At 41.2% G+C, this 14,952-nt stretch overlaps 1 protein-coding gene across 3 annotated transcripts; it reads left to right on the top strand.

Annotated features, from left to right (window-relative positions):
• Positions 1-806: 806 nt before the first annotated feature.
• Positions 807-12,552, top strand: LOC100061154 (membrane-spanning 4-domains subfamily A member 6A). 3 transcript variants are annotated; one of them, XM_070228753.1, is made up of 8 exons: positions 807-944; positions 1,821-1,873; positions 3,486-3,648; positions 5,488-5,622; positions 7,551-7,607; positions 9,963-10,169; positions 11,422-11,523; positions 12,312-12,552. In XM_070228753.1, the coding sequence occupies exons 1-8, from the start codon at positions 852-854 to the stop codon at positions 12,405-12,407; spliced, it is 906 nt and encodes a 301-aa protein (XP_070084854.1). In that variant the 5' UTR covers positions 807-851; the 3' UTR covers positions 12,408-12,552. The 3 variants fall into 3 exon arrangements, with proteins under 3 accessions (XP_070084854.1, XP_070084855.1, XP_005598250.1); XM_070228754.1 differs by lacking the exon at positions 807-944 and adding an exon at positions 1,076-1,328; XM_005598193.4 differs by lacking the exons at positions 807-944; positions 1,821-1,873 and adding an exon at positions 1,994-2,194.
• Positions 12,553-14,952: the final 2,400 nt, after the last annotated feature.

Genomic DNA, 14,952 nt, shown 5'->3' with positions numbered 1-14,952 from the left:
ACAAAAGTCACAGAAAACCCTTGTGCTTCTAGATCAGTGGTTCTCACTTTGAGGGTGAGGAGATTTTGTTCCTCTTCCATCAGGGGACATTTGGCAATATCTGGTGACATTTCTGGTTGTCATATCTGGGTTGGGGCTTGTTACTGGAATCTAGTGAGTGGAGGCCAGAGATCCTGTTAAACATCCTACAGTTCACAGGACAGCACCCCTTCCCTCCCCCCGCCATCCTACTACAAAGGATTATCCAATCCAAAATGTCATTAGTGCTTCTTTTGAGAAGCCCTGTCCTAAATTATTAATCAGCATGTGTCATTGTTGTGTTTGTCTTTTCCTTCCAAGCTGGGTTAGCAGAATTCAGACTCTGGGAGCAAGAAATGGTCGAGGCAGGAAGGGTCTAAGCTGAGAGCATAGAGAGAGGAGTCTCTTGTTCAGACATTACTGAAACCCACGAGAAAAGAAAATAAAAATAAGAAAGGAGGAGGGAGATGAAGCTTTGTAAGGCAGAGATTGGTATTGGGAGTTTGGATGAGGAAAGTGTAAAGGAAAGACATTAAACAGACCACTAGTGGGTCACGGCTCTGTAGGGTTCTGTACTAAGTACCTTACATGTGTTATCTCATGCAATCCTTGTAACTTCTCTGAAATCATGTAAAATTATTATAGTACAGACAGAAAAATAGACTGGATAGGGAATCTTGGCTTGGTTTGATAGATTTAATTGGTTATAGAAAGTGGTTGTGGTTGTCCCTTAAAGGGCTGGTTCCTTCTTTGTCAAAGCCCAGGAGGAGAGCTGTACCTCACTATTTCACTGAGTGCTGGGATGGTGATCAGGGCCAAGGCATGATGGGAAAATGCCAGCAAGTGACTTGGGAGATGAGAGGGGGCGCCAGAACCCAAGAGAGAGGGGGTGGAGGTTCTTCTGTTGCTCTTCCACAGCTTTCTGGGTAAGTTTGTTTCCTCTTCAGACTCATCTCTAAAGTTTAAAACAAGCGGATTGCATTTAGTAATCTGTGTCATTCTGGTCCTGAGAATTAAGCCAACCTTCATGGTGTTTCTTAACTCCTTTCTTTACCAGATGAGTTAATGTATGGAGTTAAGTGCAGAAGCATGGCCTCCTGAGGTGACAGTGATGGTTCAGGCTCTGTTCCTAGGTTCCTTCTGGCATCCCCCGAGGAAAGGAAGGAGCTTGTGGAGTGGGGTGGTTCAGCCGCTGTGACTGGCTCTAACTCTGGTGCTCTTGCCCCATACATCAAAATCAGCTTCGAAAGAACACCCACCTAAGGGCTTGAAGGGGCACAGGAACCTCTGTTTCACAACACTGTCCCAAGGTGAGTTTGTTGAATTTAGCAAGGTCCTGCTGAATCTTCCCCATCTATGTCCCTACCCAGTTTCACCACTTCCCTGAAGGTGCCCAACTTTTCCGGAAGGCGGTGAGCTATTGCTAGAGGAAGAGAGAGACCAGAGAAGAAGGTGACTCTTTAGGGGGCAGTGGGTGCTGGAAGGCCATATTTGACCTGCCCAGAGCCTAAAGAATTGGAAAAAAAGAAAATATATATATAAATAACAAATATATTTCTGTGTTCTATTATTATCATCAGCTATATACTATTGAATGCTCCTGAAAAGCATTAGTCATTCTTACTATGGTTAGCTATATATTATTCAATATTATCATTTGTCAATATTCCTATTACAATCAACATTACTATTATTAGTTACATATTATTGAATGTTCCTTGGAAGCAGTAAGCCTTTTGTAAACACTTTCTCTAATCTTCATAACAAATCTCCAGTGTTGATGTTATTGCCCTATTTAACAGATCAGAAACCTGAAGTTGAGAGAAGAAAACACCCTGTCTAACACAAGGAGCTAGTAAGTATTGAGGTAGCAATTCACACATAGAGCTCCATGACTCCCATATCTTCCCAATCATTAGCTGGTTCTACTTGTGATTTTTCTGAAGATGCTAGGAGTTTAGAAAAAAAGGAAGTGTGGGTACATTTCACAAATCGACAGTCTCTAAGTATCACATCCTGTGTAGCTGTAAACACTGGACTAAGGAAGGACTGGTGACTTTCAAAAGATAAAGACAAGTAAGAAATTCTGAAAGGTCTGTATAGGAACCCAGAGTTAAAACTTGCTGGAAGCTTTGGAGAGCTTAGCTGGAACCAACGGGCTGATCCTTGGGCACAGGTAGGCAATGCTGGGAGACTTCTCACTCACCAGTCCCCTGCTGTGATTCCTGTAGAGGGGATATTTGATTTGAAGCTCCTTGAGAGAAGTTAAGAGACACTGGAGTATTTTGGAAATAGAATGGGCAAAGGGAAGGCGTATCAGGTTGTAAGCATTTCTGCTGTGTTCTGACGGTCTTGGTGAGGCCCTACTCTGAGGTCGTGTAATTAATGGGAGGGCAGCTCTTGCCTCTTCAGATGTTCTCAGGCCATGGGCAAACTCTGCAGTCCAGACGCTGAGAATGGTGCAGTGAAGAGAGATCCAAGCTGATCTTGGATCTTGCTCATTAAGGCTGACAAGTAGAAGATCCAGGCCTTGAAACTAGGTTTTACGACTCCAATTCTGTTCTCAAACCACTGCATACAGCTGCTTCTCCACACTGAGTAAACCCTGACACAGTCTGTTGTTGCCAAGTGGAAAGGAGGAAGAGGCAGCATGATCTAGTGAATTGTGCAAAGGCTCCAGTTTCAGGGATAGCTAGGGTCCAACACTGGCTGTACGACTTCCCAGTTGTGTGAACAGCCCTGAGTCATAACTATAACTGCAAATATTTCTTCAACATTAACTCTATGCCATGCATATATGCAAAATGTGTATTACTTCTGTTCCTAGTAAATGTTTTGATTCTGGGTCTCCCTAGATATTACGTGGTCTTGCTAATTAACTAACTAACTAACAAACACACAGGTTGTTGTAAGGATTGAAGACACTGCAGGATAACGTCTAGTAAAATATGATAAAAATATCTAGGATTAATGCTAATAAATATTATTATTATTAGACCAAAGAAAATGAGCAGAATTAGAGAGTCTGAGCAGTACAGAACTGAACTAGGAAAAGGTTGGCAAATAGAACCCTTATTACATCTCATGACTGGTAGGGGAGTTTGAGGGTGAAATTCATCAGATATATGGCAATTCAATTGATGTAGGTAGGATTAGGGGAAAGAGAAATTTCTATATATTGCAATTTTTGTGTGACCACTTGCCTCTGAACATTAAGGCTTCTCAATATTCATGTTGCTGCCTCTCTGTGATGTGTTTATTACCTAAAATCAATGGACTGTGCCAAACATTATGGAAAAATATTCATGAAACCAAGATTTTGTGGTTTTTACAACTCCATACTACCAGTTTCCTTCCTTAAAGGACAAGTCAAGTCTGGGCTAATGGGAAAGTACTGGCTTGCAGTTTTAGGAGTCAAACCTTGGTGCTCTGTATTTTGTAAGTGCAGAGTTTATTTTCTCTTCCAGCCTTGGCAGCACCATCATGATGTCACAACCCAAGACCAATGAGACCTTCATAGCTCTCACACCAAATGGCATCAGCTTCCTCCAAACAGAGGATCCCAAACTTACCAACAAGAGGCAGGACAGCCTGAAGAAACATCTAAAGGCAGAGGTCAAAGTTCTCGGGGTAAGCCCAATTCAGAACATGTTGGAGTGGGACGGAGGAGTGAGAACGGGAAGAAACTGTGTATATCTTGGGAACAGAGATCCCTTGTGAGTGTGAAGACCCTTAAGTTATGCCAGAGGGACTCCAGGTTGATCTGAAGACCAAAGGAAGCCACTTAGAGAGCCATCTGAACCTTCCCCAGAACTTTTCCCTATAAGATAGTATTAAAAATGTTTTTTCCCCTATTCTGAATATGAGAAATTGAGGATTTTTGTTGTTGCTTCTGTATTTTAGTAATAAAATATTTCTCTACATTTTCTTTCTTTTTTTATTTTTGTGAGAAAGATTTTCCCTGAGCTAAAATCTGTGCCAGTCTTCCTCTACTTTGTATGTGGGATGCCTCCACAGCATAGCTGATGAATGGAGCAGGTCCACACTCGGGATCTGAACCCACCAATCCGGGCTGCCAAAGTGGAGCCCACAGAATCCCAACCATTCAGCCATGGGGCCAGCCCACTGCATAGAAAAAGAAATTTTTTAAAAAAGCACTTTCTTTTTTTTTTTTTTCAGGAAGAGTAGCCCTGAGCTAACGTCTGCTGCTAATCTTCCTCTTTTTGCTGAGGAAGATTGGCCCTGAGCTAACTTCCTCTAATTTATATGTGGGATGCCTGCCGCAGCATGGCTTGACAAGCAGTGAGTAGGTCCACACACACCTGGAACCAAACCAGCGAACCCTGGGCCGCAGAAGTGGAATGTTAGAACTTTGCTGTGCTACCGGGCCGGCCCCAAAAGAACACTTTATTGAGGTGTAATTGGCATACAAAAAGCTGCCCATCTATATATATTTTATAAAAGAAACGGTGGTAAATAATTATGTATTTTATATACATTTTTTTCTGTGTGTTCACCTATTGCATGCTTAATAATCTGACTGATTTTTTGAAGGGAGTTTTCCCCTCACTACAACTTACAGGAAAAAATGAACTTCCTTCTCCTCTTTTCTCCTTCCCTTTTGAGAACAGAAATGATATTTACTTCTTGTTTGTTTCCCTCATTTCATGCATGATTTATTAAAGAAATTCTTTAAGAGTGAAGGGAGGAGGGAAGGAAAGGGTATATCTAGGACTGGGAAGAAAATATAGAGTTCTGCTTCCTAGACTTGTCTCTGCAGGTGTATGATCTGAGGTGAGGCAACCCATTTGACCAGGTTTCAGAATCTAGTAGGACTGATTGCCTTGCCTAAAATATACAATCATGTGGCTACTGTGAGGCTCATATGACTTATGGTTTAGAAAATTGCTTGGTAAATATTTATAGAGCTATAAATGTCTGAGGTGGATGTCAAGGAAGAAAACTTTACCTCATAATATAGAACTTCAGAATCCTCAGCTATAGGAATGCAAACTAAAGAGGACAAGACTCTATGTTGTTGTGTCCAGTGGGGTCTGGGGGATGTAAGGAGGAGCTTCCTCCCTCGCCAGTGCTCAAGAGAGTGTGAGGGCATTCAGAAGTTCCCTGTTCCTGTAAGAGGTAGAAGGAAAGTTAGTAGCAATGGAATTGGAGAGCCAGGGAAAACAGATTCTAACACTCATTATGAGCTGAGAGAAGGGTCGTGAGCAGACAAGGGCAGAGAGGCAGAAACGCCTGAAGGCTCGCTGAGTACCTGCCAGATGGTCCAAGGCAGTAGTTTTCTGTGGCACAACGGCATCTACTCCAAAATATCTTTTCACAGTTCTCACTCCAGAACTTTTACAGTGACATTATCCTCGCTGGGATCCTGCAGAAGGTGAGCACCGTGGAAGAAATGAAGAGATCTTTACAAGTGCTGATTTTAATCTTCCATCTCACTTCTTCCAACAGACTATCCAGATCCTGTGTGGGATGATGGTGTTGAGTTTGGGAATTATTTTGGCATCGGCTTCCTTCTCTCAGCATTTTACCCAAGCGTTTTCTATTCTGTTGAAGGCTGCTTACCCATTCATAGGAGCCTTGTGTGTGAGTAGAGATCCTTAGGAGGGCAACATGGGATGGAAGTGGGAGGACGAAGCCAGTAGTTTAGGCTCTTCACGTCACCTTGCTATGTTTCTGTCTGCCAGGAGCAAGGGGTCAATGGTAGAACTTCTTCTCTTCTGTGTGTAGTCCAGGGAAGAATTGAGTGTGGTGGGAGGGCAGAAGTCACCTGATTTTAAATCTAGTTCATAGCTGACTCAAAATAATCATTTCTTTTGGAGATCATCTTACTTTTCACTCCATCATCTTGAGCTATGATGAGGCAGGTGGCTTCTCTCCAGGTTTAGGTAAAAATCCGTGAAGTAAAGTAAAGTTGGGCAGGCACTTTCTATACAGTAAACTGAGCACCAATGAAAGACATCGCGCACTTACAGAGAAACCCACACGTATCTGTGGGAATCATGGAGGAAGGAGCATTTTCATCTCCAAACACTTTGAAAATGTTTTTTGTTGCATTTAGGGGCACCCAGGGCATACTGAGCCAATGTCTGTGCTTTAGTGATGGCCTGGAAATTCCTCTGAAATAGCTTCAAATCTGTGGCATCAAGAGGACCTCAGTGGTTCTTTTCTCACAGAACATATTTCTTCTAGATTAAAGTGGATGAGTCTTTCTCACAATTAACTTTTTCTTTCACAGTTTTTCTGTCAGCTTCTCACAACTTAGTAGCTATCATTTGCCTTTCTACACTTGTTTCTCTATCTGATGCATCCCAAAGTCCACCTTTTTCTTTAACTGGTCCTTTTGTCTTCTTTTATTAACTAAAGTCAACACTTTATTTGGATTTCACAACTTTTCCCCAAAGGTCTTTATTCTGTTCTATGATCCTGTCAAAGATACTGCATTTAGTCATTATATCTCCACAGGTTCCTCTAGACTTTCTCAGACTTTCCTTGTCCTTGATGACTTTGATAGTTTTGAGTAGCACTGACATGATTTTTGTAGAATATCCCTAAATTTTGGTCCATCTGATGTTTCTCTCATGTTTAGACTATGGTGATGGATTTTTAGGTGGAAGACGACAGAGGTGAAGTGTCATTATCATCAATTCATTTCAAGGGTACGCACTATCAACATGATTTGTCACTGATGAAGTTAACCTTGATCATGTGGCTGAGACAGTTTTTGCCAGTCTTCTCCACTGTAAAGTTACTTTCCTCCCTCCTCTTTTCATACTCTGCTTTTGGAAGCAAATCACTAAGCACTAAGTCACTGAGTCCATATTTGGAGAAGCATTTGTCCAATTTTGAAGACCCAGGATTTGTTTAGGAAGACCTAAATGTCCCCCTTAATGCTGGGACCACTGGAACTACAAATTTTCTCTTCTCTTTGTTCCGTGCCATTTTTCCATTGTCAAAAGATTTTCTGTTACTTAGCTGCCCCAAATCTATTAGCTTTTGAATACTCTAGAGAGTGAAAACCATATGTTTGATTTTCTGGATGTAGCCGTAAAGGTTTTCTGCCATCCAGCTTCACACTTTCTCTTTTCTCAATTACCATTATACCCTAGTCACTGGAGCCACTAATTTAAAATGTACATCTCTGTCCTCCCATATTTGTCAGCTTCCCCTATTCTTCTCTTTTTCCATACCATTGCTTTCGTGTTCTTTTCTAGATAACATCTGACTCCAAAACTTTCTTCTCTCATTTGAAAAGAAACTTCTTTCCTGGTTTCCAAGGCCCTTTTTTTTTTTTATTGGGATAGATTCCTACTCATATCTGCCTTTCCTTGTGCTTTTCTGAATACTCTATGGGCAAAAGGCTGTATCTAAGTATTTACTTGGGTCTTTCATCATTGGTCATTGAGTCTCAGGGCTTTTCCCATAGGAGTTTTCCATAAACACTATGATAATAACATTGTAGCTATATCTGTGTATGGAAAATTACCGGGTCATTTTCTCTCTATTCTGAGCAGTTTGTCATCTCTGGATCTCTATCAATCATCACAGAGAAAAAGTCCACTAAGCCTTTGGTGAGTATGAGAACCATAACCCACAACTTGATGGATGGAAGTGAAACTTGGGGAGAACTCTTCAAGGTCAATCTCTCCACTTGGGAGAGTCGGAAACCAAGTTTCAGAGTAGATATTAGGCAGGGTTAGGAGTTGGGTTGGGTTCATCTATATTCCTGCCCAGTTCACGTTTCTCCAACCTCTGTACCTTAAATCACAGTCCACATTTGGGGTATTGTATTATATCCTAGACCAGTGCTCAGGAATCCAGTCTAGAAAAATTCTGCCTCCATGTGATGCCCTTTTGGTAGTAACTGTCCTTTAAATTTAGGTCTTCAAGGATGAAGAAGCTGACAGTGTTATAAAGAGGTTTATGTGTTATAGAGTCACTGTTTAAACCTGTCTGTCAAAACCTTTGAGAAAACCCAGTCAAAATGTCATTAGTATGAGGAATTATCTCTCCTTCTTTTATCTATCTGATCTGAAAGCTAATGCTTTGTTAGATTTGAGTATGAACTCTTGAATCTTGAAAGTTGTCATTAGTCAATTGTATTGGCTAAGAAAATGTCTTTGCCTGCTTTAACGCTTTCCAGGGAAAATCAAATTGGAAGTGGCAGGGAGAGGAAAGCTGGATTATAGGGAGAAGCTTTTCTAATCTGTAAAGGTTCACCAAGTCTCCACTCAATCTTATATCCCTGGAGTAGTTTGATGTTGGGTGTCATGTGTGAGAATGCCATTTAACATAGTAGCAGAGAAACTCAATTTGGAAGCTCTGGCTATAAATCTCTCTCAAAGGCAGCAAGAAGTTAGGAAGAATGCTCTGAACAATGACAATCTCTCTCTTTCTTTCATTACAATTAGAGGTGATTATTTGGAACCCTCCCTTACACTCAAAACAACTAGACCAGTGCTGTCCAATAGAACTTTCTGTGAGGATGGAAATACAATAGCCATCCTGTCCAATATGATAGTCCCACGTGGCTATTGATAACTTGAAAGGTGGCTAGTGCAATTGAGGAACTGAATTTTAACTTTCATTTAAGTTTATTTTAAATATAAGTAGCCTGTGTGGCCAGTGAAAACCATATGGAATAGCACAGTATGAGAATAATGTTTCTAGGGGAAGCATATAGGGCTCTTACTCTAGAAAAGAACGATATCACAGTGAATATGGCAGCAAGCACAAGGATACAAGATGAGATCTTAGGGCAAGCTCAGGCTCACCAGAGTCATCTATCTTGTATTGAATTCTACTGTTGTCACACGTTATACCAGCCCTTTTTGAGGTTGAAGAAGAGGGCTCTCCCAGAACAAACCTAAATTATTTGAAGAAATATATACTCCAGGCATCATGGATGTTGCTGGCTATCAGAAGGCCCAGAAACATGCTTTAGTCATTATTTTGGAGAACTGGTGTTTGAAGAAGAAAAATGCCCCACCTATCCTCTACTGTGCCCCCAAAGCTACAATTACTGAGTGCTTAAAAGAAGAGGGGACTAGATGGGATTAACTAATATTCCAATTTATGGCTATTGGGTGTGTCCTGGACCACATCTATCTATAACTACAGCTTTCAGAATGGTCCTGGCTCAATTCCCCCTCTGTGAGTTGGGGTAGAAGGGAAGCCATTTCTGAGATCAGTATATTTATTCCCCTCCCTTCTTAAATGTAGAAATGAGACCCAGAGTGGGAAATGAAACTGAGGAACTGAATATTCAAGAAAGCTAGGAAAGTCAGAGGCAAAACTATCACTGTGACTTCTCCTGACATCCACTCCAAACTCGTTCTTCTACCTCACACTTCTGCTCACACGTTACACCATCCTTGGGCCTGAGTCTAGAACTCTGCCTACAGCCATCCATACATCTGTCCAGACTCTAGGGCCCTCCTGAGACTGAGAACTGTGTCTCCATACTTATTTTTAGGTGTGTGTGATTATAAGAGAGGTTGTGTGCAAGGAGGTGTGACTTGCTTTGCCTGACTTCTCTGTGTGGCCCATACTTCCACGAGGGGTTTCTGAATGAGTCTGGGGAGAGAGAAACCACACCTGCCTTTGGTCACACTCTCTTGGGGATTTTGCAGGCATAGCTTCATGGACCCCTGCTGTCAGTCCAGGATAAAGAATTTAGGAAAAGCAATATTCTCTGTTACTCTACTGAAGTCCTGCATAGGGGGGAACATTTCACTTATTCTTTCACTTAGCCAAGATTTACCTTTTAAGTTCAGAGATGTTGGTAGGCACTGGGTTTAGGTCTATCAATCCTAGACTTCCTAAGAGATAGAGATAGGAAAATAAATTTTTGCAATGCACTGGCAAAGAGGTTGAGACATGTGTTGCTCATTAAGAGTGATCATTACGCAACATTTCTTTTTCAGGTTCAGAGCAGCCTAGCTGCAAACATTCTGAGCTCTCTATCAGCTCTGGTGGGTTTCATCCTCCTTTCTGTCATACTGGCTTCTTTGGGTCCTGCCTTTTGGACGTGTGTCTTGGACAAACAGCATATACCAACTGAACGGGATTATTCTTACTATCATAGCTTATATGAAAATAATGACTGCCTCAAGGCCAAAACTATTCTGGCTGTAAGTATTTTTATACAGGACATTCCAATCTTATAAGGTTTCTGAAAGCTGTGACTACTTATATTCCCTTCTCTTGAAAACCTCTCTTATTCTTTCTGGCTTGAGCATCTGGGAGAAGGCCAAGGCTGTGTAAAGGAGAGGGGGCTACACGACTGAGATAAAGGGGTTAGGCTATGGGATTACATAATTACTAATTGGGTGGAATGGAAGAGTAAATGTCAAGCAAGGTTGATGATGAAAAACTGAAACTCATTGATAGAGTTTCTTACTAATCAAATTGATTCTATTATTAGAGGCATAAAATATGAGTTTGTCAAACTGACAATCTTGGTACATGGAGTAGTGAATTAAGAAAGATGCAGATGGCAGGAAGACCCAAGTGATCAGGAAATGTCAACAAGGAAACATGTATGTATGTGCAGTGGGGAATTAATTTGGTCTGAGCAGACATCAGGCCCAGCACTGAGAAATGGAGACTAGGAAATATGAGATTTGAAGGTCAGGGTTTCTCCTTCCAGTTACCAAAGTGATGCGCAGTATAGATCAGGCACGAAAGCAACATTGTGTTGTTTTCATTATAACTTACAGAGGTTGATTTATTAAATTAGAAATATAGGAAGATGGAGAATGTTAACTGATAATGACTATTGTTATTGGAGGAAGGAAAACTGTGGAGTTTGGCTAATAGAAGCCCATCCAAAGGAGTTTGGATATACAGAATTGGATGTTCATTTTGAATTTTATAACGAACTTTCACAGTTAAAATCTCATTGATTCTCACAAATCTCTGAGAAGGAACTATCATTATGCATGTTTGATAAATGAGGACATAGAAGCTAGAGAAGTAGAGACCTGCTCAGGTTCACACAGCACTAAGCAATAAAGGTGAAACTAGAATGGGAGCTGTTGCTTCTCAGTTCTGGGTATTATTACACCACTCTGCTTCCTCACTGAGTGGACAACGTGATCAGATTTAGCTATACCTCAGAGAGGTAAGAACACGGTGTATAAAGGGGGCTAGTGATTTAGTTACTGCTCATCCCTCCTCTTCCTCTCAAGGAAATAAATGAGAAAAAGGAATTCATTTGAGCCAATTGCTAGTCTTGGAAAGAGCAGTGTTCTCTTCCTCATGGTGTCCTTACTTCATTCTCTGATGGTTGAGACAGTCTTCATCTCTACCATCACCTCTCAACAAGGCATGAAGGCTTCAGTTGACTCAAGCACCACCAACCTCATATTTCCTACATTTCAGGGAACCATGTCTATAATGCTGATTTGTACAGTGCTAGAATTCTGCCTAGCTGTGCTCGCTGCTGTGGTTTGGTGGAAGCAGGCTCACTCTGACTTCCCTGGGGTGAGTGTATGAACGGGCTCCTGAGTCTTACCTGGTGTGTCTCCATTTCTAGTCTGTGTTGAGCCATGTCATCAAGAGTGGCAGAAGGGACAGTCAAATGTGTGTCATGAGATATACATAGGAGGTGGTTTGGTGGTGGTGGAAGACAGTTGGATGAGGAAAAACAGATGGCAATTGAGTAGCTGACCAGCTGAAGATTCACTGAGTGGGAAGACAGTTGAATCTGAGAAATCAACTGGTTCAATCTTCCCATTTTTGTAAATGCAGAAACCTAGGAAGTTAAATGACTTGTCCAGAATTATGCTATGAGTTTGCCTGTGCTCAGCTCAGTGGAACTTGGTTTGCCTCTCTTCTAGGCAGGAACACTGTCTACTACAGCCACTAGTTTCCTTACAGTCTTGACTTGGTGAAGGGCATTCGCAAATGTGATTGGATTCGATAAATATCCTATTCTCTGATTTTTCCTTCTTGTGATCTTAAATTTTTTTTACTCTTAAAAAACACTTTCAAAAATGTTGACTAAAAGTCCATGAGACACCACCTTACCAGCATCATGGACTCATGTCTTCAAAAATTAAAAAGTTTTGATTTATCCAAAATTTTATTAGAGTTAGCAGACTGAATACAAGGCTAATAAATAGTAATTATTTAAAGAACTTAATGACATATAATACTCATCTTGGAATAGCTAAGAGTTCCAAGTATGAGGTTTGGTGGAAATGGCATCAAGATATATATGGTTGAACCTGAGTGATGTCTGAAGAACTGACATATTTTGTTTCTTCTAGAGTGTGCTCTTCCTGCCTCAGAGTTATAAGGATAAATCCAGCATGCCCCCAAGAGCACCTTCTGACTCTGGATATGAAGAATTAATGACTTTTTAGGGAAAAAAGGAAAATATCCATCGGAAATTTGGTTTTATGATGATATATGGAAACCACCCAAAGAGACTCAACTTAAGAAAGCAAAGTTTGAGTTCCCTGAAACGTAGGCTTTTATATAATGAACATTAAAAAAAATCAACCAATATTTGTTTTCTTGTCATTGAGTATATGTGTTCAATGGGGGTCTCTTCATTTGCCTGATATTGGCCTCAGTCAAAGTACAGAACTGTAAATTACCACTGACTAGACTGGCCGAATAGTCAGACCTTTCCCAGAAAACCAGGCAGAACGTGATTCAGTGGATCATGGTGATTTAAGTAAAGGAGACACCTTTTTCTTGTACCCCTTAATTGCCAATGAGAGTTAACTGATTTATTGAGGTGTTCAAACTCTTTTACAGTAGACGCTGGTGTTTCATCACATGTATTTCATTCATTAGTCCATGCAGACCAGCCAGCTACAATTAAGTCTCAGGAACTACATAAGTAATTGGCTTTGAAATAAAATCTTTATTTGATTACTATGACATGTGTTTTTCCAATGCCCCCAAGCAATTGAGTCAATTCTGACACTACCTGGAGATAGCGTCAAATCTCACAGGTTAAGGCCTCAGTTCCAATAGACTGCCCCCACACACACACTTCAGACACTAATCACAAGCCCAGGTTGTTACCAGTGCTTCTGACCAACCGGCTGGAGCTGGGAGGTTCCCAAGACCCCCTCTTCAGATTCAATTAATTTGCTGGAGCAGTTCACAGAACTCAGGAAAACATTTACTTAATAGACTACCTGTTAATTCTAAAAGGATATAACAGAAACAGCTAGATGGAGGAGATGTGTAGGGTAAAGAAGGGGAAGAGGTGGAGCTTCCATCTTCTCTCTGGGTACATCACTCTCCCCAAATCTACACACTTTCACCAATCCAGAAGCTCTCCCAGTCCTGTCCTTTTGGGTTTTTCTAGAGGCTTCATTATATAGTGATGATTGGCCACTGGTGATTGAACTCAATTTCCAGCCCCTCTCCCCTCCCAGGAGGTCCAGGGATAGAACTGAAAGTTCCAACCCTCTAATCCAGGTTGGTTGCCCTGGCAACCAGCCACCATCTTTTGGTTACCTAGGAGCTTCCCAAAGTCACCTCATTAACATAATAAAAGATATCTTTACCACTCTTTCACTTAGGAAATTCCATGAATTTTGAGAGCTTTGTGCCAGGACCTGGGAGGAAGATCAAATATATATTTCTTATCATAAATCACAACACCACAATTACATATTTTTTTTGAAAACTCGTTTTGCTACTTTTCCTTGTAAACACAAAATAAGTCAACAAAGATGGATATAAACCTAAATTTGAACTCCCCTTCCCCTCATCAAATAGGCAAACAAAACAAAGAAGCAAACAAAAGTTAATTGAGTGCGTACTGTTATTAAGAGACAACCAGTTCATTTTTTTTTCTGATTTCAAAATAAGAAAGAACAATTGTTCAAGTGTAAAGGTTAAGCCTCAACACACACAACTACACCTGTGCGCATACACACACACAGGTGGGGAAAGAGATCCTCAATTTTATATGAGCTCCAGTCCTTTGAAAGATCTTTTCATGTTTTCCCGACGTGACCCACTGTATCAAGGTCATCCCACTGTATCAGATCTGATGCTGCAACGTTTTCCCTGTCCTGTTTTCCAATCTGAGAGTGAGATGGTGCTTCCTTTGGTTTTAGCTCTGTCTTCAAACTCTCTCCTCATTATGTCTCCTCCTTTTCTTCTGCATCCCCCTACACACATACACAAACACACACACACACACACACGCATATGCACACCATTCCTCTTATTTATTTGCCTAATTATGGGCATTCAACATTTATTGACACTTTTTGGGTACCCATTACTATGCTTGATGCCAGGGTTACAAAGGTGAAAAAGATAGATACACTCCTTAGCCTCAAGGAATTCACAATCTGTTGGGATTGTGATGACAAAATTAGAGAAAGATTGTACAAGGCACTAACGTGCTGTTACACATGCACTATGGTGCTGCTTGAGCACAGAATAAAGAATACGCTCTGCTCCCTAAAAGAATGTAGACGATAAACGTGTGTGTGTGCACACATGCATGAGAAAGAGACACACACACATACACACAGATTTCTTCCTTTGAGAACTCCACCTTCCCAGTGGACATTATCCCAGTGGGTTTGTCATTTACATGGTGCCACATCCTTCCACAGGGGAGGAATATGACCCAGACCCCACAATCAGTGTATTCTACCCACTGTCCTCTCACTCTAGCTCTCTTTCCTCATCCCTGCTACCATATCTTCACCACCACACCACCACTTCCATCGTGATTATCCAAAAAACTGTCCAGTAGCCACAGTTTCCCCGGGGCCTCTCTTCAGCTTTGACTTCTTTCTCCGAGAAGGCAGCCAGCCCTTTAGGCAACACTTGAAGCCAATACTTACAGGTTCAACCTAATTGTCAAGTCAGCCATCCCTATCTTTTCTGTTAAGCAGCAATGCTCCTCTAGCCTTAGTGAAACAA

Source organism: Equus caballus, chromosome 12, assembly GCF_041296265.1.
Source record: "Equus caballus isolate H_3958 breed thoroughbred chromosome 12, TB-T2T, whole genome shotgun sequence".
NCBI lineage: Eukaryota > Metazoa > Chordata > Mammalia > Perissodactyla > Equidae > Equus > Equus caballus.
Note: the sequence above shows the minus strand (reverse complement) of the source record. Positions and strands in the feature narration are given on the sequence as shown.